Raw genomic sequence first — 26,436 nt, 5'->3', positions numbered from 1 at the left:
AATTTGTTTATATTGAGGTGGAGTAAAACAAACTATGGTAACATAAGGAAGAAAACAAAGGAAGGATAATTTATATTGATTAATATTAAGTAATGGTATACATGAAGAATGCCTTGGATATAAGAGTTCAGAGATCCAAGAGGAATTGAAGTTTAGTTAAGAGTATAGTACACAATTATATTTGACCTAAGTCTATAAAGGTATGGACTAGGGAGAATAGGTTTCTGGATATGGTGATATCCAATGAATGAATACGTTATTTGATGATTATCCTGAGTTTGTTAGACACAGACTAGGAATAAGAGTTTCTGGGCAGTATGACCCCAAGTTTATTTTATTTTATTTTAAGATGTATTACATTAATAAGTCATCACAATGCTAATGAGAAGAGTGATGCTAATGAATTTAAATTATTCTTTCCAAGTTATTTTAAAGTAAACTATATTTCTGTTGAATGAAAAGTTTGTTACTACAAGGTGGAATTTTAGTGAAAATTATAATTATGTAAACAAAAACAAATCTATGATAGGAAGATTTATGAATGGAGAATTTCTAGGACAATAAGTATTGTCAACACCATAAACATTATTTGAAGAATTATTATAGAACTTCATGGTTGATAACAACACATCCTTTGAATGAGTCTTATAAGTAGTGTTGGTATATTTTAGTTAGTGAGAGCCTACTGAATATATAAATTAAATACTATGATTGTATAGTATTGATACAATCATCACTAGGTGGTATTAATGGTATAGGAATGTAATTCATGAATACAAATGACAAAGAGTTTAACTTCACTAGAAAACATATGATTCATGGAAATATAATTGGACAGGATATTATAGTAATACATGTATTAGTACTTAAGTAATATCAGGTATTGTCAGGGTACCTGTGGTCTCTACCTCCGAAAGAGGTAGAGACTTAGCTGTTCCTCCATCTAGACGGTCTGATGGCTCCCTTCCCCGCGGTCTATCCGGTCATGCTAGGCCGCGAGGGAGTGACTGCCTTTTACAGCATCTAGGCAGGAAGTAGTCATCAGGACACTCCCCCGGAACGACCTGTCAGTCAATTGCTGCAGGACCAATCAGGACGCCTCAGAGGCGTGGTTACTGCTCTGAACAGGGTATTTAACAGAGCTTCTTTCATTAGCTCATTGCCCTGTCGTGGTTCTAGCTTGTTCTAGTCACTCAGTGCTTGTGTATTCTATTATCCCTTTTGGTTTTGACCCGGCTTGTTTACCTTACTCTGCTTATCTCTGTTACCCTTGATTCGGCTTGTCTCTCGCTTACCTGTCTTCTGTTACCCTCGACCTCGGCTTGTCTTTGACCATTCTATACTGTACTACTTACGTTAGTCCGGCCATTCTAAGGTCCGGTATACGTATCTGGCTACTGTTTGTACTCTGCGTGTTGGATCACTGTCCCGATCCTGACATTACGACAGGGCCAATGGATCCTGCAAGTACAAACAGTCAGCTGGCTGCTCCTGATCCTAGGTTTGAAGCCATGGATCACAGAATGGATCAGATGGCGCTTGCGCTACAGGCTCTATTAGCTTGTGCCAATAACCCACCAGAGGAGATACGTAATACCCCTGTTTCTCCTGTCGGTTCAGGTCTAGAGGTAGCCACAGTGGGTGCTTCTTCTCGCATTACCCCCCCAGTACGCTATGGTGGGGCTCCTGAGAAGTGTCGTGGTTTTTTAAACCAAATTAGTATCCACTTTGAATTGCAACCTCGCTCTTATCCTACAGATAGGGCAAAAGTAGGATTTATTATCACCCTACTCATAGAGAAAGCTCTGAGAAGGGCCAACCCACTATGGGAGAACGATAACCCATTAGTTTATAACTATAACGCATTTGTAGCTGCTTTTAGAAGAACATTTGACCCTCCAGGTAGAAAGGTTAATGCAGCCAGATTACTGTTGCGCCTGAGACAGGAGAACCGAACACTGGTGGATTATGCACTAGAGTTCCGGTCTCTGGCGGCAGAAATCAAGTGGAATGAGCAGGCGTATATGGATGTATTTTTGAATGGCCTATCTGATGTAATCCTTGATGAGGTTGCTACCAGAGAACTCCCTGAGAATTTAGAGGATTTAATTTCGTTCATCTCTCGTATAGATGAACGTCTAAGAGAGAGACAGAACACTCAAGAGAGGAACCAGAGACCTTCTTTTAGGTTAGCTCCCGCTTTTCCAAGTCCTGACTCCACGATATCTTTGCTTACTGAACCTATGCAGATAGGGTATACCCGCCTCTCTGAGGAGGAAAGACAGCACAGGAGAAGAGAGGGTTTGTGTATGTATTGTGGAGCCAAGGGTCATTTACTCTCGAACTGTTCTAACCGCCCGGGAAACGCTCGCACCTAAGTCTCTCTAGAGGACAGGCCTTGGGTGTTTCTATTTTGTCCTCTACTCCTAATTATAAAGATCACAGGCTTCTGCTACCAGTTTCCTTAACTTGGGGAAAGGAAGTAGTAAGGGCTATGGCATTGATAGATTCCGGTGCTGCTGAGAATTTTATCGACCAAGCCTTTGCTAGTAAGAACAATTTCCCATCCCAGCTAACGGAGACACCTTTGGCCGTTGAGGCCATAGATGGTAAACCACTACTAGACCCTGTTATCTTTCGTGAGACCATACCCATTGAGTTAAATGTTGGTATCCTACACGTGGAGAATTTATCTCTTATGCTCATTTCGTCTCCTTCTGTTCCCATAGTTCTGGGGTACCCATGGTTGAAAAAACATAACCCTATTATCGATTGGGAGTTAGGAGAGATACTCTCGTGGGGCCAGGGCTGCCAGGATCGGTGTTTGTGCAAGGTTTCTCCATTAGCTAATATTAACATACCGGAGAATCCTACTCAGTCCACAGAAAGACAAATACCAGACCTTTACCTAGACTTAAGGGCAGTGTTTGACAAGAAGAATGCCGATTCTTTGCCTCCACACAGGTCATTTGACTGTAAGATTAAGCTTCTACCCGGCACTATGCCTCCGAGGGGCCATGTATATCCTTTGTCTGTTCAGGAAAACTCGGTTCTAGAGGAGTATATTCGGGAGAATTTAGAAAAGGGATTCATCAGGAGGTCTTCTTCTCCGGCCGGGGCTGGGTTCTTTTTCATTAAGAAGAAGGATGGCACGTTGAGACCTTGTATCGATTACCGAGGCTTGAATAAAATAACTGTCAGAAATGCCTATCCTATCCCACTGATTACCGAGTTATTTGATCGTCTTAAGGGCTCCAAAATCTTCACCAAGTTAGATCTCAGAGGGGCTTACAATTTGGTGAGAATCCAGCAAGGTCACGAATGGATGACGGCATTCAATACCCGGTATGGCCATTACGAATACACTGTTATGCCATTTGGACTATGCAATGCTCCTGCAGTATTTCAAGATTTGATTAATGAGGTACTTAGGGAGTTTCAGCACGATTGTGTTATTGTTTACCTGGACGACATACTAATACACTCTAAGGAGATTGAGACTCACCATAGACAGGTCAGAAAGGTATTACACAAGCTGCTGCAACATGGTCTATATTGCAAATTGGAGAAGTGCAGTTTTGATCAGTCTCAGGTAGACTTTCTTGGATACGTGATTTCTGGGGAAGGTTTTAAAATGGATCCTGGAAAACTCCAATCTATTTTAGACTGGCCCTTGCCCAAAGGACTCAAGGCTATCCAAAGGTTTATTGGTTTTTCCAACTACTATAGGCGCTTCATTAAAGGATACTCCTCTATCATTGCGCCTATTACCAATATGACCAAACAAGGGGCTGATACTAAGTTCTGGTCTAAGGAAGCTCTTGGTGCTTTCAAGACTCTCAAGGAACTTTTTGCCTCAGCTCCCATTCTAGTCCATCCTGATACGACTCTGCCTTTCTTGCTCGAGGTCGATGCCTCTGAGACAGCAGTTGGGGCTGTTCTGTCTCAAAGGTTAGGGGTGGATAAACCGTTACACCCTTGTGGTTTCTTCTCTAAGAAATTTTCTGGGCCTGAGAGCAGATATGACATCGGGGAGAGGGAACTGTTAGCAGTCATTAAAGCCTTAAAGGAGTGGAGACATTTGTTGGAGGGGACTCTACATCCTATTACGATTTTGACGGACCACAAAAACTTGTCCTATATTGGGGAGGCTAAGCGCTTATCCTCTAGACAAGCTCGTTGGTCCTTATTCCTGACTCACTTCAATTATGTACTGACTTACAGACCTGGTTCTAAAAACTCTAAAGCCGATGCATTATCTCGCCAATATGAACCTTCTACTGTACCTGAACCAGTTCTTTCTTCTATAGTTCCGAAATGCAATATCATTGCTAATACGAATCTCAGGATTCATTCTCCATTACTGGCCGAGATCATTAAGTTGCAACATCTAGCACCTAAACAGACTCCTGCGGGCCGTCATTTCGTTCCTCCTGCTCTTCAACTGGAACTTTTACAGTGTTTACATAATAGCAAGATGGCGGGACATCCTGGTATTCGCAAAACTTACGCGTTGATCTCTAAGGACTTCTGGTGGCCTGCTTTACGGAGGGATATTTTAGGAGTATATAAGGGTAGTTGTCATTAGCTTGGCTAATAGAGCTTGGTTGCTTCATCTAAGTGTTGCTTCTAAGTGTGTGTGTGTGGTTGGAGATATTCTGGAGAGTTTTACAGAAGCTTCAACTGTCTAAGAGCTGTGCTAAGAGTTCTTTTTTACTGTTACAGGTAAGATTCATCTGTAGGAAAAGGTTACTGACTGCACAAGGTTTGATTTCCTGTTGGTAATTATAAGGCATTTGATTGGATTAGGTAGCTACTTGCTATTGATTGCTGTGTGAATTAGCTATTGTTTGCTAATAAGCAGAGGCCTACCCAGGTGTTAAACATTCCTAGTGGGAGGTGATTTTAGGAGTATATAAGGGTAGTTGTCATTAGCTTGGCTAATAGAGCTTGGTTGCTTCATCTAAGTGTTGCTTCTAAGTGTGTGTGTGTGGTTGGAGATATTCTGGAGAGTTTTACAGAAGCTTCAACTGTCTAAGAGCTGTGCTAAGAGTTCTTTTTTACTGTTACAGGTAAGATTCGTCTGTAGGAAAAGGTTACTGACTGCACAAGGTTTGATTTCCTGTTGGTAATTATAAGGCATTTGATTGGATTAGGTAGCTACTTGCTATTGATTGCTGTGTGAATTAGCTATTGTTTGCTAATAAGCAGAGGCCTACCCAGGTGTTAAACATTCCTAGTGGGAGGTGATTTTAGGAGTATATAAGGGTAGTTGTCATTAGCTTGGCTAATAGAGCTTGGTTGCTTCATCTAAGTGTTGCTTCTAAGTGTGTGTGTGTGGTTGGAGATATTCTGGAGAGTTTTACAGAAGCTTCAACTGTCTAAGAGCTGTGCTAAGAGTTCTTTTTTACTGTTACAGGTAAGATTCATCTGTAGGAAAAGGTTACTGACTGCACAAGGTTTGATTTCCTGTTGGTAATTATAAGGCATTTGATTGGATTAGGTAGCTACTTGCTATTGATTGCTGTGTGAATTAGCTATTGTTTGCTAATAAGCAGAGGCCTACCCAGGTGTTAAACATTCCTAGTGGGAGGTGATTTTAGGAGTATATAAGGGTAGTTGTCATTAGCTTGGCTAATAGAGCTTGGTTGCTTCATCTAAGTGTTGCTTCTAAGTGTGTGTGTGGTTGGAGATATTCTGGAGAGTGTTGCTTCTAAGTGTGTGTGTGGTTGGAGATATTCTGGAGATAACCTGGAGGTAATCCGAGGTATTCAGGAGGATAAATAAAAAGTTAAGGTTTGTTTGATTTAAATTATTCACCTCATTGGAATGGCAGACTTAGTTCAGTGTAATAGTTGCTTTGCATTTGTTTCACGTTCCACTTTTTGGAGGTTTGGTTGTTGTCTAATCTGTAGACAGTTCTCTATTTTGCGGCAGGAGATTGTATTTTTGAAGTCTGAGATTTGTAAATTATCTGGTAAACAAACTCAGGCTGGAACTGCTGCAAAGCCACTGCCGCAGAGACATACTAGGAATGGCAGATGGATTACTGTAGGATCTGGTAGACTTGGAGTTGTGGATAAAAGGCATATTGCACAGTCTGTTGCTCTACATAATTCATTTTCTGCACTTTCAGAGTGTAGTGGTGTCGTGGAGAGAGGCACTGAGGCTAGTGGTGTTGTGCAGAGAGGCACTGAGGCTAGTGGTGTTGTGCAGAGAGGCACTGAGGCTAGTGGTGTTGTGCAGAGAGGCACTGAGGCTAGTGGTGTTGTGCAGAGAGGCACTGAGGCTAGTGGTGTTGTGCAGAGAGGCACTGAGGCTAGTGGTGTTGTGCAGAGAGGCACTGAGGCTAGTGGTGTTGTGCAGAGAGGCACTGAGGCTAGTGGTGTTGTGCAGAGAGGCACTGAGGCTAGTGGTGTTGTGCAGAGAGGCACTGAGGCCAGTGGTGTTGTGCAGAGAGGCACTGAGGCTAGTGGTGTTGTGCAGAGAGGCACTGAGGCTAGTGGTGTTGTGCAGAGAGGCACTGAGGCTAGTGGTGTTGTGCAGAGAGGCACTGAGGCTAGTGGTGTTGTGCAGAGAGGCACTGAGGCTAGTGGTGTTGTGCAGAGAGGCACTGAGGCTAGTGGTGTTGTGCAGAGAGGCACTGAGGCTAGTGGTGTTGTGCAGAGAGGCACTGAGGCTAGTGGTGTTGTGCAGAGAGGCACTGAGGCTAGTGGTGTTGTGCAGAGAGGCACTGAGGCTAGTGGTGTTGTGCAGAGAGGCACTGAGGCTAGTGGTGTTGTGCAGATAGGCACTGAGGCTAGTGGTGTTGTGCAGAGAGGCACTGAGGCTAGTGGTGTTGTGCAGAGAGGCACTGAGGCTAGTGGTGTTGTGCAGAGAGGCACTGAGGCTAGTGGTGTTGTGCAGAGAGGCACTGAGGCTAGTGGTGTTGTGCAGAGAGGCACTGAGGCTAGTGGTGTTGTGCAGAGAGGCACTGAGGCTAGTGGTGTTGTGCAGAGAGGCACTGAGGCTAGTGGTGTTGTGCAGAGAGGCACTGAGGCTAGTGGTGTTGTGCAGAGAGGCACTGAGGCTAGTGGTGTTGTGCAGAGAGGCACTGAGGCTAGTGGTGTTGTGCAGAGAGGCACTGAGGCTAGTGGTGTTGTGAAGAGAGGCACTGAGGCTAGTGGTGTTGTGAAGAGAGGCACTGAGGCTAGTGGTGTTGTGAAGAGAGGCACTGAGGCTAGTGGTGTTGTGAAGAGAGGCACTGAGGCTAGTGGTGTTGTGAAGAGAGGCACTGAGGCTAGTGGTGTTGTGCAGAGAGGCACTGAGGCTAGTGGTGTTGTGCAGAGAGGCACTGAGGCTAGTGGTGTTGTGCAGAGAGGCTTGGTGAGGCCTAATAGAAAGCAGTTGTTGGTGGGGGATTCCATCATAAGAAGTGTGGAGATGGACAATGGTGGTCTTGTGAGGTGTCTTCCCGGAGCTACTGCTCACAGAGACAGGAGACGTATCGGTAATATTGTTAAGCAAGCAAAGCAGGAAGGGGAATTGGATGTACTTGTCCATTTAGGGACAAATGACTTGGCTTGCAATGAGGTTTCAGAGGTTAAGGAAGTTTTTAGTGTTTTTGCCAATGATATACGGCAGGTTGCTTCCACATTGTCATTCTCTGAAGTTCTGCCTGTGCATAACACTCAGAATGACAGGCGGATGCGTATTAGGGACTTTAACTTGTGGCTTGGTGAATGGTGTCGGGAGCAAGGATTTGGCTTTATTGCTCATGGTAGCTCTGTTTGGAATGGAAATAAACTGTACAAAAAAGATGGTTTGCATCTTTCTCAAAAGGGAACAAATGTTCTCAGTGAGCAGTTCAGAGGTTTTGCTAGGATGTATTTAAACTAGGAGGGGGGGGGCAAAAGGGTGATAAAACATCAATCCAATTGTCCCCCAAAACAAGGACAGAAGGTGCCTGTAGCAAGTGTGTTAAAAAATGATAAGCTTAGAGTCATGTCTACAAATGCTCGCAGTTTAGGGAATAAGATCCATGAACTTGTGGCAATAATGGCAACTGATAGTGTAGATTTAGTCGCTGTTACTGAGACATGGTATAATGAGAAAAATGACTGGGACATAGCAATATCAGGGTACTCTTTATATAGAAAAGACAGGGAAGGCAAGAAAGGGGGAGGGGTGGCCCTGTATGTAAAGAATAGCATAAAATCTAGCCTAATAAAGGTTAGTGAGGCGAACATAGAGTCAGTTTGGGTTACGTTAGAATTTGGTAATCACACAGTAACTCGTGTAGGTGTGATTTATAGGCCCCCAGGACAAATTGAAGAGTTAGATAATCTACTAGTTGAAGAAATAGCTAAAATGACAATGAAGGGGGAAGTTATCATCATGGGTGACTTTAATCTTCCTGATATAAATTGGAAAACAAAAATAGCTACTTGTGCCAGGAGCACACATATTCTAAACTCCCTACTGGGATTGTCTCTAAAACAAGTCGTTGAGGAGCCAACTCGTAAAGAGGCCATACTAGATTTAGTGTTAACAAATGGAGATTTGGTATCAGATATTACTGTAGGTGAAAGTTTAGGATCCAGTGATCATCAGTCAGTGTGGTTTAATATAAGAACAGTGACTGAGTCACACCACACAAAAACAAAAGTTTTAGACTTTAGAAAAACAGACTTTTCCAAAATTAGAATATGTGTAAAGGAGTCATTATCAGACTGGAGCAATTTAAATGGAGTCCAAAAGAAATGGGATTATTTAAAAGTTGCACTACTGAAGGCAACAGAAAATTGCATTAGGCTTGTCAGTAAAAGCAAAAAATTCAAGAAACCACTGTGGTACTCCACAGATGTAGCCAAAATAGTAAAAAACAAAAAGTTAGCATTTAGTAATTATAAAAAAACCCAGAGTGAGGAAGATAGAATTACCTATAAGATTAGGCAGAAAGAGGCTAAGCAAGTTATAAGAGCTTCCAAATCACACACAGAAGAGAAAATAGCACAGTCAGTAAAAAAGGGGGACAAAACCTTTTTTAGATACATAAATGAGAAAAGAAAAGTAAAACAAGGATTAGTTAGATTAAAAACAAAAGAAGGAAGGTATGTAGAAGAGGATAAAGGTCTAGCTGACTGCCTCAATGAATATTTTTGTTCTGTATTTACAGATGAAAATGAAGGAAAGGGACCTCAGTTAAGAAAAAGGATAAATGAGTCATTTATTACACGTGAGTTTACAGAGGAAGAGGTTCTATTTCAACTGTCAAAAGTAAAGACAAATAAGTCAATGGGACCTGATGGAATACACCCAAAGCTATTAAAAGAGCTTAGTGGTGTACTAGCAAAACCATTAACAGATTTATTTAACCAATCATTGATAACAGGAGTAGTCCCAGAAGATTGGAAGTTAGCGAATGTTGTGCCCATTCACAAGAAAGGTAATAGGGAGGAGTCGGGCAACTATAGGCCAGTAAGCCTTACTTCAGTAGTGGGGAAAGTAATGGAAACCATGTTAAAGGATAGGATTGTTGAACATCTAAAAACACATGGATTTCAAGATCAGAGACAACATGGGTTTACTTCAGGGAGATCATGCCAAACTAATCTTATTGATTTTTTTGATTGGGTAACTAAAATTATAGATCAGGGTGGTGCAGTAGACATTGCTTACCTCGATTTCAGTAAGGCTTTTGACACTGTTGCACATAGAAGGCTTATCAACAAACTACAATCTTTGAGTTTGGATTCCAATATTGTTGAATGGGTAAGGCAGTGGCTGAGTGACAGGCAACAGAGGGTTGTAGTCAATGGAGTATATTCGAAGCTTGGGCTTGTCACCAGTGGGGTACCTCAGGGATCTGTACTTGGACCCATTCTCTTTAATATTTTTATTAGTGATATTGCAGAAGGTCTTGATGGTAAGGTGTGTCTTTTTGCGGATGATACTAAGATATGTAACAGGGTTGATGTTCCAGGAGGGATAAGCCAAATGGAAAATGATTTAGGTAGACTAGAAAAATGGTCAGAGTTGTGGCAACTGACATTTAATGTGGATAAGTGTAAGATAATGCATCTTGGACGTAAAAACCCAAGGGCAGAGTACAGAATATTTGATAGAGTCCTAACCTCAACATCTGAGGAAAGGGATTTAGGGGTGATTATTTCTGATGACTTAAAGGTAGGCAGACAATGTAATAGAGCAGCAGGAAATGCTAGCAGAATGCTTGGTTGTATAGGGAGAGGTATTAGCAGTAGAAAGAGGGAAGTGCTCATGCCATTGTACAGAACACTGGTGAGACCTCACTTGGAGTACTGTACACAGTACTGGAGACCCTATCTTCAGAAGGATATTGATACCTTAGAGAGAGTTCAAAGAAGGGCTACTAAACTGGTTCATGGATTGCAGGATAAAACTTACCAGGAAAGGTTAAAGGATCTTAACATGTATAGCATGGAGGAAAGACGAGACAGGGGGGATATGATAGAAACATTTAAATACATAAAGGGAATCAACACAGTAAAGGAGGAGACTATATTTAAAAGAAGAAAAACTACCACAACAAGAGGACATAGTCTTAAATTAGAGGGACAAAGGTTTAAAAATAATATCAGGAAGTATTACTTTACTGAGAGGGTAGTGGATGCATGGAATAGCCTTCCAGCTGAAGTGGTAGAGGTTAACACAGTAAAGGAGTTTAAGCATGCGTGGGATAGGCATAAGGCTATCCTAACTATAAGATAAGGCCAGGGACTAATGAAAGTATTTAGAAATCTGGGCAGACTAGATGGGCCGAATGGTTCTTATCTGCCGTCACATTCTATGTTTCTATGTTTCTATGTTTCTATTGAGGAGTTCATCGCTGCATGTGAAGTTTGTACTAAAACCAAACAACCCCATGCGCTTCCATGTGGATTCCTGCACCCCTTGGAGGTTCCAGAGAAACCATGGTCCTGTTTGGCCATGGACTTTATTGTCGATCTACCTATCTCTAAAAGACAGACTGTTATCCTCACCGTGGTTGACAGGTTTACTAAGATGGCACACTTCATTCCCCTGCCTAAACTCCCGTCTTCTCCCGAATTGGCAGAGATATTCGCTAAGGAGATTTTTCGCCTACATGGGATACCCTCTCAAATTGTATCGGACAGAGGCTCCCAATTTGTTTCCCGCTTTTGGAGGTCCTTCTGCTCTCAACTTGGTATTAAATTAAACTTTTCTTCTGCCTATCATCCTCAGTCTAACGGAGCTGCTGAACGTACCAACCAGAAAATTGAACAATATTTACGATGCTTTGTTTCTGAACACCAGGATGATTGGGTCGGTTTGATTCCTTGGGCGGAGTTTGCACACAACAATCTCGTTTGCGATTCTACTCATTCAAGCCCCTTCTTCATGAATTATGGTTTTCATCCGTCTATTCTTCCTTCGGATTCTCCTTCCCAGGGGGTGCCGTCGGTTGATGGTCATGTTGCCAATTTGAGGAAGTTGTGGGATCAAACTCGACAAATCCTTGTGCACAACTCTATGTTGGTCAAGAAACACGCTGATAAACGTAGAAGGGCGGCTCCGGTCTTTGTTCCAGGTGATAGGGTATGGCTGAGCACGAGGAACATCCGTTTAAAAGTGCCCTCCATGAAGTTCGCTCCTCGTTATATTGGACCCTACAGGGTGCTGACCCGTATCAATCCAGTTGCGTATCGTTTAGCTCTTCCTAATACCTTACGCATCCCGAACTCGTTTCACGTTTCATTGCTGAAACCCCTCATATGTAACAGATTTTCCTCCACAATAGCCCCTCCTCGCTCCGTTCAGGTGGAGGGTCAGGAGGAGTATGAGGTTAACTCTATTATTGATTCTTGAATCTCCCGGGGGAGAGTACAATATCTGGTTGATTGGAAGGGATATGGTCCTGAGGAGAGGAGTTGGGTACCTCAGGAGGATGTTCATGCTCCCCGTCTCCGCAGGGCATATCACTCTCGCTTCCCATCTCGTCCCGGTTCATTCCGCCCGGTGGGCGTATCTGAGAGGGGGGGGGTACTGTCAGGGTACCTGTGGTCTCTACCTCCAAAAGAGGTAGAGACTTAGCTGTTCCTCCATCCAGACGGTCTGATGGCTCCCTTCCCCGCGGTCTATCCGGCCATGCTAGGCCGGCCGCGAGGGAGTGACTGCCTTTTACAGCATCTAGGCAGGAAGTAGTCATCAGGACACTCCCCCGGAACGACCTGTCAGTCAATTGCTACAGGACCAATCAGGACGCCTCGGAGGCGTGGTTACTGCTCTGAACAGGGTATTTAACAGAGCTTCTTTCATTAGCTCATTGCCCTGTCGTGGTTCTAGCTTGTTCTAGTCACTCAGTGCTTGTGTATTCTATTATCCCTTTTGGTTTTGACCCGGCTTGTTTACCTTACTCTGCTTATCTCTGTTACCCTTGATTCGGCTTGTCTCTCGCTTACCTGTCTTCTGTTACCCTCGACCTCGGCTTGTCTTTGACCATTCTATACTGTACTACTTACGTTAGTCCGGCCATTCTAAGGTCCGGTATACGTATCTGGCTACTGTTTGTACTCTGCGTGTTGGATCCCTGTCCCGATCCTGACAGGTATTGAGAATGAAAATACTATACTATATATGTCTGTAGGAATATGATAGTGATATACAGTTATTATTTAGAAAGTTATCATCTTGATTTTGTTGTCTACAAAGACATGACTGTAGCTGAGCAGGTTGATCTTTCTCATTGCTTTACATTGTTTATTGGATCAACATTTGTAAATATTTTATTTTATTCATTTATTATTGTTATATATATATGTATATATTATGTTCAAGTAGTTATGATGTAAGATGGATATGGATATCAATACATAGCTGAAACAGAGGGAGTTTGAAGTAAAGTAAGCAGTATAAGGGATAGAAACTCGACCTTCTAAGAACTCTCATATAATAGAAAGTTGTGACTACATCTTGTTCTATGCTCAATGACTGTGATACGAGTGATGTATGAATGGACAGGTTAGTGACATTGTGTTATGGTTTTAAGACAAACCATAAACAGAGGGAATGTAGAATATTGCATATTCTATGTTTCTATTGATTATATATATGGATGTGTGGATTGACATAAGTAACAGATGGTATCAATAAGTCACAAGGCTTTCTTTGTCCGAGAGCTCTGGAATGTGGATTTCGGGGTCTTGTCCTTATATGGCAAGAGTCATGCTCTGACGTCAGTATGGGCACATTTATAGTAACTGAACAAAGATACACGAGGTCTCTTCTCTCGGGGCTCTCAGCTCTCTCTGGCTCTCTCTCGATGTAAAGATGTAAGGACGTCAGGAGTCCAGCAATTACCATCTGCTGTTGAATGTCCATTATCCTGTAACCTTATTTGTTGTTTTATTATGTATCCGTAACTAAGAATAAACCTGAAGAAACCGTAAGTCAGATTGCATATTATTACTTTTCAATAATATAGACATATATTATTGTGGTGAGCATTTGGCCCAAGACTATATATATATATATATATATATATATACAAAGGACGTATATATATATATATATATATATATATATATATCAATCAACTGAAGACAAGAAGAAATTAAGAAGATTTAACTGTGACGATTCCAAACCAGTTTTTACAAATGTCATGGCTGTGCAGCATATGAGCCATAGACATAGTATACATAGACGCCGCATTGACTGCTGAGCGGCGAGAAATACACACAGATACAGAGATATCAACTGCCACACAGGGATAATGAGAAAGGCAGTACTCAGTTAGTGCAAAGCAGGGATAATGAGAATGGTAGTACTCAGTCAGGGCAGGGATAATGGTAATGGTAGTGCTCAGTTAGTGCAAAGTAGGGATAATGGGAATGGTAGTACTCAGTCAGTGCAGGGATAATGGGAATGGTAGTACTCAGTTAGTGCAGAGCAGGGATAATGGGAATGGCAGTACTCAGTTAGTGCAGGGATAATGGGAATGGTAGTAATCAGTCAGTGCAGGGATAATGGGAATGGTTTTACTCACTTAGTGCAGAGCAGGGATAATGGAAATGGTAGTACTCAGTTAGTGCAGGAATAATGGGAATGGTAGTACTCAGTCAGTGCAGAGATAATGGGAATGGTAGTACTCAGTTAGTGCAGGGATAATGGGAATGGTAGTTTTCAGTTAGTGCAGAGCAGGGTTAATGGGAATGGTAGTACTCAGTGCAGAGCAGGGGTAATAGGAATGGCAGTACTCAGTTAGGGGGCCCTAAATAACAATCAGGGGGGGGGGACCTACTGTTCTCCCCCCGGCCCCCACCCCTGAGCGGTGGGTGGGGGCCCTAAATAACAATGAGGGGGGGGACCTACTGTTCTCCCCCCCTGGCCCCTACCCCTGAGCGGTGGGTGGGGGCCCTAAATAACAATGAGGGGGGACCTACTTTTCTCCCCCCCCCCAGCCACCACCCCCATCCTAAAAATAATGAGGCGGGACCATAAGCTAGATACCTTTAAAAAGAAAAAACAAACTATCCATTTGATGTCTTTTTTCTTCTAAAATCTTCTTTTTTTCCGCTCCAAAAAAGGCCAAATAAAAATCCATAATAACCAACACACTTAAAAAAAAAAAAAAAAAAAAAAAAAGAGGGCAATCAGAGTGCTGTGACAGGTAAATGTAGAGACTTACCTGTCAGTCTCTTCATTTACCTGTCAGAGCACTCTGATTGGATGGCTTAAACTCACCAATCAGAGTGCTCTGTGTCATTTTACACAGCGTGGGAAAGTTCTTTGGAATTTTCCCACGCTGTGTAATTTGACTCATAACAACACTCTGATTGGTGGATTGAAAGTAACCAATCAGAGAGTTATGAGTCAAATTACACAGCGTGGGAAAATTCCAAAGAACTTTCCCACGCTGTGCAAAATGACACAGAACACTCTGATTGGATGGATTTCAAGTCATTTTGCACAGCGTGGGAAAGTTCTTTGGAATTTTCCCACGCTGTGAAAAAAATGACACGGAGCTCTCTGATTGGCTTAAACCAACCAATCAGAGTGTTCTTATCCTAATTGCAGGGCGGGGCAAGCTTTATAAGCCTTCCCCCGCCCTGCAGAGTTTGCTCAGTCTGCGCGGAGCCCTCCATGCTCGAAAATGGATTATAATTTTTTTTGCGCTCTGTTTTTTGGGGGTTTTTTTGACGATCATTATGGATTTTTATTTGTCCTTTTATGGGGCTGAAAAAAGAAGATTTTAGAAGAAAGAAGACATCGAATGGTAATTTTAATTTTTTTTTACAGGTACTTAGTTAATGGTCCCCCCTCATTATTTTTAGGGTGAGGGGGGTAGGTAGGGGTTATTTTTTTTGGGTGGCGGGGACAGACTAGGGAATTGGGGACCCCAAGTCACCTTGTGGGGGTTAAATTTTTTAAATTTTTATTTAGGGCCCCACCCGCCGCTCAGGGGTGGGGGCCAGAGGGAGGACAATAGGTCCCCCCCTATTCTAATTTAGGGCCCCCACCCACTGCTCAGGGTGGGAACAATAGGTCCCCCCCTATTCTAATTTAGGACTCCCACCTGCCGCTCAGGGGTGGGGGCCAGGGGGAGGACAATAGGTCCCACCCCTATTGATATTTAGGGCCCCCACCCGCCGCTTAGGGGTGGGGGCTGAGGGGGAGGACAATAGGTCCCGCCCCCTCATTCTTATTCAGTGCCCCCACCCACCACTCAGGGGTGGGGGCCAGAAGGGAGGACAGTAGGTCCCACCCCCATCATTCTGATTTAGGGGTGGGGGTATTTACAGGTGTGGGCCGGGGATATTTTTTTACAGTGAGCAGCTCACTGTTTACTAGACATGCCCCTACTCGCGGTATAGCGAGTAGGGGCTGAATTTACTAATACTAAATAATCTTTACTTAGTATTAGTAAATGTGGCTGAAAGACCAATTTAGGTCTTTCAGCCTTTTGGTAGATAGCTCCCTGATACCATGGAAATTAGGGAGCTATCTACTAAGCGGCTGCTTATTTTATGTTATTTTAAGTTATTTTAAGTGATTTCCCTATCCACATTTGTTTGCAGGGCACTTGTCTTACCCTTACCCCGATTTTACTTAATTTTGCAGCCCTCTAGCCCTTTCCAGGACTTTTTTAGAGGCATTTTAGACTTCAATGGGGTTCTGGGTCAAGTTCTGGGTCAAGTTCGAGCCGAACTCGAACTTTTTGATGAAGTTGGCAACAACGAACATCCAGGTGTCCGCTAAACTCTAAATAATACACCATTTTTTTTTTTTATATATTCTATTTGTAGTCATTTAAAGGGTGTGAGCAGCTGTATTAATAATGGCCAATTTTTGAAAATAGAACCAAAAGGCAAAATTGTGTAGAAACATTTTATTAAAATTTGTGAAGTGGCTCTTGAATCCTTTACCGTAAAAATCATGAGAATTAGTATAGAACAGAGAGTAATAAATTTGGAGGAGATACGGAGCAAACTAGAAACTTTTATTGGGACGGAGGATTTTGAACCCATTACTGGCCAGATTACTAAGAGACTAAATAAGTTAGAAGAATCAATCATTTGTCAAAAAAATTGAAAATATGAAAGCGATATTAAAGATTGCAACCAACAATGTAGGGAAAATACCTAAATTTAATAAAAGTAAACAGAAAAAGACTAAATATGGACAAAATTATGAAAGAAATCTTGAGAGAAGCTTTGAGGGAAATTACAAAATAGCCACTATGGATAAACCAATAAGAAAACCCATGATTAGAGTTGAGCGAACCTGAACTGAACATTAAGTTTTTTGGACCCCGGACCCGAACACAGACATATCACTGCATGTTCGGGTTGGAGTTCAGTGTTCGGCGATTTTATGACGTGTTTTGAAAGGCTGCAGGGCAGCCAATTAACAAGCGTTTGACTTGCGTGCCCTTAGAAGCCATCACAGCCATGCCTACGAATGGCATGGCTGTGATTGGCCAGTGCAGCATGTGACCCAGCTTGTAGGGGCATGTCTATTAAACAGTGAGAAGCCTGTGGCTGCTTACTGTTAAAAAAATTCCCCCCTCCTGAGGCCCCACCCGCGACGCGCAAGTGGGGGCTTTTAAACTAAAATGGGGACCTATTGACCCCCCCATCCCCCACCCCTGAGCGGTGGGTGGGGGAAATAAATAAGAATTTGGGTGGAGGACCTACTGTCCTCCTCCCCCGGCACCCACCCCTGAGCGGTGGGTGGGAGCCATAAATAAAAATTGGGGGGGGGGGGGCTAATGTCCTCCCCCAGACCCCCACCCCTGAGAGGTGGGTGGGGGCCATAAATAAGAATTTGGGGGATGACCTACTGTCCTCCCTACCGGCCCCCACCCCTACGCGGCGGGTCGGGCCCTAAATAAGAATAAGGGGGGATCTACTGTCCTCCCCCCCCTGGCCCCCACCCCTGAGCGGTGGGTGGGGGCCATAAATAAGAATTTGGGAGGGTGACCTACTGTCCTCCCCCCCAGCCCCCACCCCTGCGCGGCGGGTGGGGGCCCTAAATAAGAATAAGGGGGGGGACCTACTCTCCTCCCCCCCTGACCCCCACCCCTGAGCGGTGGGTGGGGGCCATAAATAAAAATTGGGGGGGGGCCTAATGTCCTCCCCCTGATCCCCACCCCTGAGCGGTGGGTGGGGGCCATAAATAAGAATTTGGGAGGGTGACCTACTGTCCTCCCCCCCAACCCCCACCCCTGCGCGGCAGGTGGGGGCCCTAAATAAGAATAAGGGGGGGACCTAAATAAAAACTTACCCCCCGAGTGGGGGCCCTAAATAAAAATGTACCCCCCCCTCCCAGGTGACTAAGGTTTCCCAAACCCCTAGTCACCCCCCTTCCCCCAAGAAAATTACCCCTACCTTCATCCTAAAATTAATGAGGGGGGACCCTTATCTAAATACCAGTTTAAAAAAAAAAGAAATAGACTTACTATTTGATGTCTTCTTTCTTCTAAAATCTTTTTTCAGCCGCAAAAAAGGCCAAATAAAAATCCATAATAACCGACGCACTTGGAGGGCTCCGCGCAGACTGAGCTCTGCAGGGCGGGGCAAGGCTTATAAGGCCTTGCCTCGACCTGCAATTAGGCTCAGAGCACTCTGATTGGTGGGTTTAAGTCTCTACATTTACCTGTCACAGCACTCTGATTGGTTGGCTTGAAATCCACCAATCAGAGTGCTCTGTGTCATTTTACACAGCGTGGGAAAGTTATTTTGAATTTTCCCACGCTGTGTAATTTGACTCATAACAACACTCTGATTGGTGGATTGAAACTAACCAATCAGAGAGTTATGAGTCAAATTACACAGCGTGGGAAAATTACAAAGAACTTTCCCACGCTGTGTAAAATGACACAGAGCACTCTGATTGGTGACTTAAGTAACCAATCCGAGTGTCATGAGTCAAATTACACAGCGTGGGAAAATTCAAAATAATTTTCCCACGCTGTGTAAAATGACACAGAGCACTCTGATTGGTGGATTTCAAGCCAACCAATCAGAGTGCTGTGACAGGTAAATGTAGAGACTTACATGTCAGTCTCTTCATTTTCCTGTCAGAGCACTCTGATTGGATGGCTTAAACTCACCAATCAGAGTGCTCTGAGCCTAATTGCAGGGCGGCGCAAGGCGTTAGTCTGCCCGGAGCCCTCCATGGGTGAAAATTAATAATTTTTTTTAAAGTGCATCGGTTATTATGGATTTTTATTTGGCCTTTTTTGGGCTGAAAAAATAAGATTTTAGAAGAAAGAAGACAAAAAAGGTAAGTCTATTTTTTTTAACAGGTATTTAGATAAGGGTTTCCCCTCATTATTTTTAGGATGAGGGGGGTAGGTAGGGGTAATGTTTTGGGGGGAGGGGGTGACTAGGGTTTTGGGTTCCCCTAGTCACCTGGGGGGATTTTTATTTATGGTCCCCACCCGCTGCTCAGGGGTGGGGGCTGGGGGGGAGGACATTAGGTCCCCCCCTTATTGTTATTTAGGGCCCCCACCCGCCGCGCAGGGGTGGGGGCCGGGGGGAGGATATTAGGTGTCCCTCCTTATTCTTATTTATGGCCCCCACCCACCGCTCAGGGGTGGGGGCCGGGGGGAGGACATTAGGTTCCCCCCTTATTGTTATTTAGGGTCCCCACCCGCCGCGCAGGGGTGGGGGCCGGGGGGAGGATATTAGGTGTCCCCCCTTTTCTTATTTATGCCCCCCACCCACCGCTCAGGACCCCTAGTCACCTGGGGGGATTTTTATTTATGTCCCCACCCGCCGCACAGGGGTGGGGGCCGGGGGGAGGATGTTAGGTGTCCCTCCTTATTCTTATTTATGGCCCCCACCCACCGCTCAGGGGTGGGGGCCGGGGGGGAGGACATTAGGTCCCCCCTTTATTGTTATTTAGGGACCCACCCGCCGCGCAGCGGTGGGGGCTGGGGGGAGGATATTAGGTCCCCCCTTATTCTTATTTATGCCCCCCACCCACCGCTCAGGACCCCTAGTCACCGGGGGGGATTCTTATTTAGGGCCCCCACCCGTCGCACAGGGGTGGGGGCAATAGGTGTTTTTTGGGTGTTTTTTTTTACAGTGACAGGCCACTGGCTGCTCACTGTTTACTAGACACGCCCCTACTCGCTGTATAGTGAGTAAGGGATGAATTTACTAATACTAAGTTATCTTTACTTAGTATTAGTAAATGTGACTGAAAGACCAATTTAGGTCTTTCAGCCTTTTGGTAGATAGCTCCCTAATACCGTGTGAATTAGGGATTTAACTACTAAGCAGCTGCTTATTTTATGTTATTTTTAAGTGATTTCCCTATCCACATTGTTTGCAGGGCACTTGTCATACTCTTACCCCCATTTTACTTTCTTTTTGCAGCCCTCTAGCTCTTTCCAGGAGTTTTTTAGAGCCATTTTTGTGGCCAAAAGTTCAGGTCCCCATTGACTTCAATTGGGTTCGGGTTCGGGGTCAAGTTCGGGGTCAAGTTCGATCCCGAACCCGGACTTTTTTTCAAAGTTCGGCCGAACCTGCCGGACCCGAACATCCAGGTGTCCGCTCAACTCTACCCATGATAGGAAATAATCAAACACAGGAATGGATTGAAGTAAAAAAAAGAAAAATAAGTAAGAAAAATAGTGGTAATCTGAGGAATAAAAAACAATTTGAAAGCAATAGAATACCACACTCCTATGGGAGAAGGAATAGATCCCCTCCCCCTCAAAGAAGGGATACCCCTATTTATAACCAGTTTGAGCCATTAAGAAATTTGGAGGACAATACAAATATTAACTCCCCTTTTTTACGACGGAAATGGAAAGAGCTTCCTTTGAGAACTCCGACCCTACAAAGAAGGAGATTCATAGATTTAGAAGAAGGGGAAAAAAGTTTCCCGACTCCTCCCTACAACCCTTCTTATGAATTGGCACAACATTTGCTAGTTTCCAATCTTCTGGGACTACTCCCGTTAACAATGAATGGTTAAATTACTCTGTTAATGGTTTTGCTTTTAATAACTTTGGGTGTATTCCATCAGGCCCCATTGACTTATTTGTATTTACTTTATATAACTGAAATAGAACCTCCTCCTCTGTAAACTTATATGTAATGAATGGCTAATTTGCCTTTTTTCCTAAATGAGGCCCCTTTCCTTCATTTTCATCTGTAAATACTGAACAAAAATATTAATTGAGGCAGTCAGCTAGACATTTATCCTCTTCTAAAAAAATGCTTTATCCCCTATTTTTACTGACTGTTTTTTTTCTTTTCTGTGTATGGTTTGGAAGCTCATATAACTTGTTTTGCCTCTTTCTGCCTAATCTTATAGCTCTGTCTATCTTCGTCTCTCTGATTTTTTAAATTACTAAATAAAAAAACAAAAAAATATTTTTTTTATTTTTTTTTACTATTTTGGCCACTTCTGCGGAGTACCACAACGGTTTCTTCAATTTGTTGCTCATACTGACAATCCTAATGCAATTTTCTGTTGCCTTCGGTAGTGCATCTTTTAAATAATACCATTTCTCCTGGACTCCATTTAAACCACTCCATTCTGATAATGACTCCTTTGCGCATATTCTAATTTTAGAAAAGTCTGTTTATCTAAAATCTAAAACTTTTGTTTTTGTGGTGTGACTCAGTCACTATTCTCAGCAGATTCTGTTCTTTTGAATATGTGCTTTCTTAGTTATTCCTGGCTTTGTCTGCAGCAATAGGGGTCTGGACTCCATCTGTGGCTGATACCTGTGCTTCACCTGAGGCAGATTGATTTACCAACCGGGTATTTAAACACTGCCATGCCCTGGGAATTTTGTCAGTTCTTTAATTCTGGTGATAGTGTGTTGATCCTGTTGTATGTATTCAGTTCCTGTGTTCCAGTCTCTTGACTGACTCCAGACTCCAAATTGACCCGGGCTTCTGTCTTCGTTTATCCTGATCTCTGGACTCTCTTGACTTCGGCTACACTTCTTTATTCCTTGACTATCCTGCTGTTTGTGTGCTTGTAGGTTCTGCATTGGAATCACCTTACCTGCACAGCCCCCGTGCCAGTGGCGGATCCAGAAGCTATTCTCGGGAGGGGCACTGGCAGATTATTTTAAGAAACAATCCAGGCACAATAACCACTACAGCTCTCTGTAGTGGTTTTGGTGCCAGGAGTTGCTGTGGCGCCCTCCCAGAGTAAGTAGTCAAACCGTTTAAAAAAACGTTTGATAACTTACCCAGGTCTGCCGGGATAGGGGTTGTAGTGTGTATGTGTTTGAGGGGTGCAGTGTGTGTGAGGGTCGCAGTATGTGCATGGAAGGGTAGTGCGTTTGTGAGAGGAGTGCAGTGTATGTATGGGGTAGCAATTTGTATATTGGGAGCAGTGTGTGTATTGGGAGCAGTGTGTTTGTGTGTGAGTTGCGCAGTGTGTTTTTGTGTGAGGGGTGCTGTGTGTATGGGGGGCAGTGAGTGTATTGGGGGCTATGTGTAAGGGGGGCTGTGTATGTAAGAGGGGGGCTATGTATGTGTAAGGGGGGGGGCTGTGTGTGTGTGTAAGGGGGGGGGCTGTGTGTGTGTAAGGGGGCTGTGTGTGTAAGGGGGCTGTGTATGTAAGAGGGGGGCTGTGTATGTAAGAGGGGGGCTGTGTATGTAAGAGGGGGGCTGTGTATGTAAGAGGGGGCTGTGTATGTAAGAGGGGGCTGTGTATGTAAGAGGGGGGTTGTGTATGTAAGGGGGGCTGTGTATGTAAGGGGGGGGGCTGTGTGTGTAAGGGGGGGCTGTGTGTGTAAGGGGGGCTGTGTGTGTAAGAGGGGGGCTGTGTATATAAGGGGGGGGGCTGTGTATAGAAGGGGGGCTGTGTGTGTAAGAGGGGGGCTGTGTGTGTAAGAGGGGGGCTGTGTGTGTAAGAGGGGGAGTGTGTGTGTAAAAGGGGGCTGTATATTTGTGTGTAAGGGGGTGTGTGTATGTAAGGGGGGCTGTGTATGTAAGGGGGGCTGTGTATGTAAGGGGGGGCTGTGTATGTAAGGGGGGCTGTGTATGTAAGGGGGGCTGTGTATGTAAGGGGGGCTGTGTATGTAAGGGGGGCTGTGTATGTAAGGAGGGCTGTGTATGTAAGAGGGGGGCTGTGTATGTAAGAGGGGGGCTGTGTATGTAAGAGGGGGGGCTGTGTGTGTAAGGGGGGGCTGTGTATGTAAGAGGGAGGCTGTGTGTGTAAGAGGGAGGCTGTGTGTGTAAGAGGGGGGCTGTATATTTGTGTGTAAGGGGGGCTGTATATTTGTGTGTAAGGGGGGGCTGTATATTTGTGTGTAAGGGGGGGCTGTATATTTGTGTGTAAGGGGGGGCTGTATATTTGTGTGTAAGGGGGGGCTGTATATTTGTGTGTAAGGGGGGGGCTGTATATTTGTGTGTAAGGGGGGGCTGTATATTTGTGTGTAAGGGGGGGCTGTATATTTGTGTGTAAGGGGGGGCTGTATATTTGTGTGTAAGGGGGGGCTGTATATTTGTGTGTAAGGGGGGGCTGTATATTTGTGTGTAAGGGGGGCTGTATATTTGTGTGTAAGGGGGGGCTGTTTATTTGTGTGTAAGGGGGGGTTGTATATTTGTGTGTAAGGGTGGGCTGTATATTTGTGTGTAAGGGGGGGCTGTATATTTGTGTGTAAGGGGGGGCTGTGTGTGGTGCAGTGTGTAGGGGGGCAGATTAAATATATATTTTTTTAATTATTAAATAACTAACTAAATATAGCTAATGTCCCCCCTCCCTTCTTACCTTTGCTGAGGGAGGGGGAGACATTGCTTTCTCTTCCATTCCCTGGTGGTTCTAGTGGGGGAGTGAACTCTAACCTGCAGCTCAGGCTAGAGTTCACTCTCGCGAGAACGGAGCGTTGCCATGGTAACGCTCCATGCTCGCGAGAGGAGAACCCGGCGGAGCTGTAGGTAAGAGCTCCCCCGGGTTCTCTCTCTCACTCCCTCCCCTGCCGGCCGCCCAGCAATCTGCCTGTGGGCCGGGGAGGGAGATCACTGATCTCCCCTCCGGTACGTGAAGGCAATCAGCAGGGCTGGTGCTTGGATAGCACCAGCCTTGCATGGGACGGCATGGGAGAGCCTCGGGCAGCAATATTTTCTCGGGGGGGGCAATTGCCCCGTTGCCCCCCCCCTGGATCCGCCAATGCCCCGTGCACATATTTACAGTACAGGTGGCTTCTTATCTGGACACCTTGGACTGTGTCTATCTGCAAGAGTGAGCAAACATATTTGCGCTACAGACTCCCATCTCAGGTAAGAACCCTGACACCTGGCACAAGCAGCTATTTTGGTTTTCCAGTTCACATCAGGAAGATTAAAGTCACCCATGGTGATAACTAAATAAGCACGTTGACAAAGCACTACCAAATTATTATCTATCCCCTTCCTATCCCAGCTTGTTTTATAGGGTAAGCAGATAATTGTTTCACTGTATTAAACCTTGTAGCACAATTGTTCAGCTCTTGTATCTGTCAAATATTTTTTGTTACTCAGTTACTTATTATGAAATATCATCATTGTATAATTGCAAAGCATTGTAGAAACTGATGGCGCTATGTACATACTAATAATAATAAGAATAATTCACTACTCACAGATGAAGGAAAGGCTGGCAGAAGCCATCACGGAAATCTTTAGCTGTTTCAGACGTGTGAGCTTAATGCAGGACAATCACTATCTCCTCTAAACTATTTCCTCATTTGATGATCAGCAAGTACTAGTTCCCTTTTCTATCATTAAAGTGAAACAACATTGTGTAATTTTTTTTATTCTGTTTTTTTTTCATCATTTTTCATCAATAACGGTTTTTTTTTCATTTTCTGTTTTAATTTTGCTTTTGTTTAATTCTGTTTTTGTACCATATTTCATTGCCTCAAATGAGCCAAATGGGTTGTCCTCACCATGCTCTCATTATGCGATTAGATTATTAGATTCACACGAAACACGTCTGTCGGTGGTGGCCTAGACATACGTACACAAATCAGTGTCAAGCCTGTCAGCATTTTTACGCACTGTAACATTTAAAAAGCTAACACTTTTCTCACTAGCCACTGTGGTCAAAGCATTATTTGGATGACACTTGTTCAGATATACAACAAATCTGTCCAGTTCCACCTTAGAACCTCTCCAGCTCAGAAAGCAGTCATCTATAAAACAATACCTCTCCACAATAATGACAGCAAACTGATCATGTTTAAAATGTCATGATTTCTCAAAATCTGTCATGAACAAGTTAGCATAGGATAGGATGGTGCCATCTTGACACCTATCAATGTTCCTTTCACCTGTTCATAATAGATCTTTTCATAACGAAATAAATTTTTGATATTTTCACAACAAAATACATTTTTACATAAAACAAATCTCCAAAAGAGTTAAAATGAAGTCCAATAGTCTAGGGGTAATAGACATTTTATTAAAATTTGTGAAGAGGCTCTTGAATCCTTTACCATAAAAATGATGAAAATTAGTATAGAACAGAGAGTAATACATTTGGAGGAAATTGATAAAATTATCAATGAGATACGGAGCAAACTAGAAACTTTTATTGGGACGGAGGATTTTGAACCCATTACTGGCCAGATTACTAAGAAATTAAATAAGTTAGAAGAATCAATCATTAGTCAAAAAAAAAGAGAAAATATGAAAGAGATATTAACCCCTTAACACCGCAGCCAAATGTACAAGTTGTGAACGAAACAAAATGTAAACAAAACCTGGCATTTGCGCTATATGTCTGTCAAACCGTAATTCACCTCTTTCATATTAAATGCACCCCCCCCTTATTATATATCATTTTATTCAGGGGAAATAGGGCTTTCATTTAATATAAAATATTTAGCTATGAAACATAATTTAATATGAAAAACATGGGAGAAAATAAGATTTTTTTTCATTTTTTAGTTCTACATGACATTTTAACTGTCAATGTCATAATACTGTTTGCTTTTACTGCAATAAAATACACATATTTGTATTCAGCAAAGTCTCACGTGTAAAACAGTACCCCCTATGTACAGGTTTTATGGTGTTTTGGGAAGTTACAGGGTCAAATATAGCGTGTTACATTTGAAATTGAAATTCGTCAGATTGGTTACGTTGCCTTTGAGACTGTATAGTAGCCCAGGAAATAAATTTACACCCATAATGGCATACCATTTGCAATAGTAGACGACCCAAGGTATTGCAAATGGGGTATGTCCAGTCTTTTTTAGTAGCCATTTGGTCACAAACACTGGCCAAAGTTAGCGTTAGTATTTGTTTGTGTGTGAAAAATGCAAAAAACGCCAATTTTGGCCAGTGTTTGTGACTAAGTGGCTACTAAAAAAGACTGGACATACCCCATTTGCAATACCTTGGGTTGTCTACTATTGCAAATAGTATGCCATCATAGGGGTAATTTTCATTCTTGGGCTACCATAGGGTCATAAAGGCAACGTAAGCAATCTGGCGAATTTTAATGTGAAAAAAATGAAACACAAGCCTTATATTTGACGCTGTAATTTTTTAAAACACCATAAAACCTGTACATGAGGGGTACTGTTGTACTCTGGAGACTTCGCTGAACACAAATATTTGTGTTTCAAAACAGTAAAAAGTATTGCAGCAGTAATATCGTCCGTGTAAGTGCTGTTTGTGCGTGAAAAATGCAAAAAACTTCACTTTTACTGGCGATATCATCGTTGTAATACATTTTACTGTTTTGAAACACTAATATTTGTGTTCAGCGAAGTCTCCCGAGTAAAACAGTACCCCCCATGTACAGGTTTTATGGTGTCTTGGAAAGTTATAGGGTTAAATATAGTGCTAGCAAATTAAATTCCTTATACTTTCGGCATGGGTTGTCAGGCAGGTCCCGCTAATTGTAATTAATTAGGATACCTAATTATGTAAAATTATTACATAAATATATGTGTAGAATTAATATATGTATATATATACATAT

At 43.3% G+C, this 26,436-nt stretch overlaps 1 protein-coding gene across 1 annotated transcript in view; it reads right to left on the bottom strand.

Annotated features, from left to right (window-relative positions):
* The window catches only part of LOC134576869 (uncharacterized), a 56,653-nt gene extending 32,494 nt beyond the window's left edge, over window positions 1-24,159 (bottom strand). The window contains exon 1 of the mRNA XM_063435558.1: window positions 24,086-24,159. Coding sequence (XP_063291628.1) covers window positions 24,086-24,113 — 28 coding nt within the window. The 5' untranslated portion in view covers window positions 24,114-24,159. The remainder of the gene's footprint in view (window positions 1-24,085) is intronic.
* Between the last annotated feature and the right edge of the window lie 2,277 nt (window positions 24,160-26,436).

Source organism: Pelobates fuscus, chromosome 11, assembly GCF_036172605.1.
Source record: "Pelobates fuscus isolate aPelFus1 chromosome 11, aPelFus1.pri, whole genome shotgun sequence".
NCBI classification, from domain to species: domain Eukaryota; kingdom Metazoa; phylum Chordata; class Amphibia; order Anura; family Pelobatidae; genus Pelobates; species Pelobates fuscus.
This window is presented reverse-complemented; position numbering and strand designations above follow the sequence as displayed.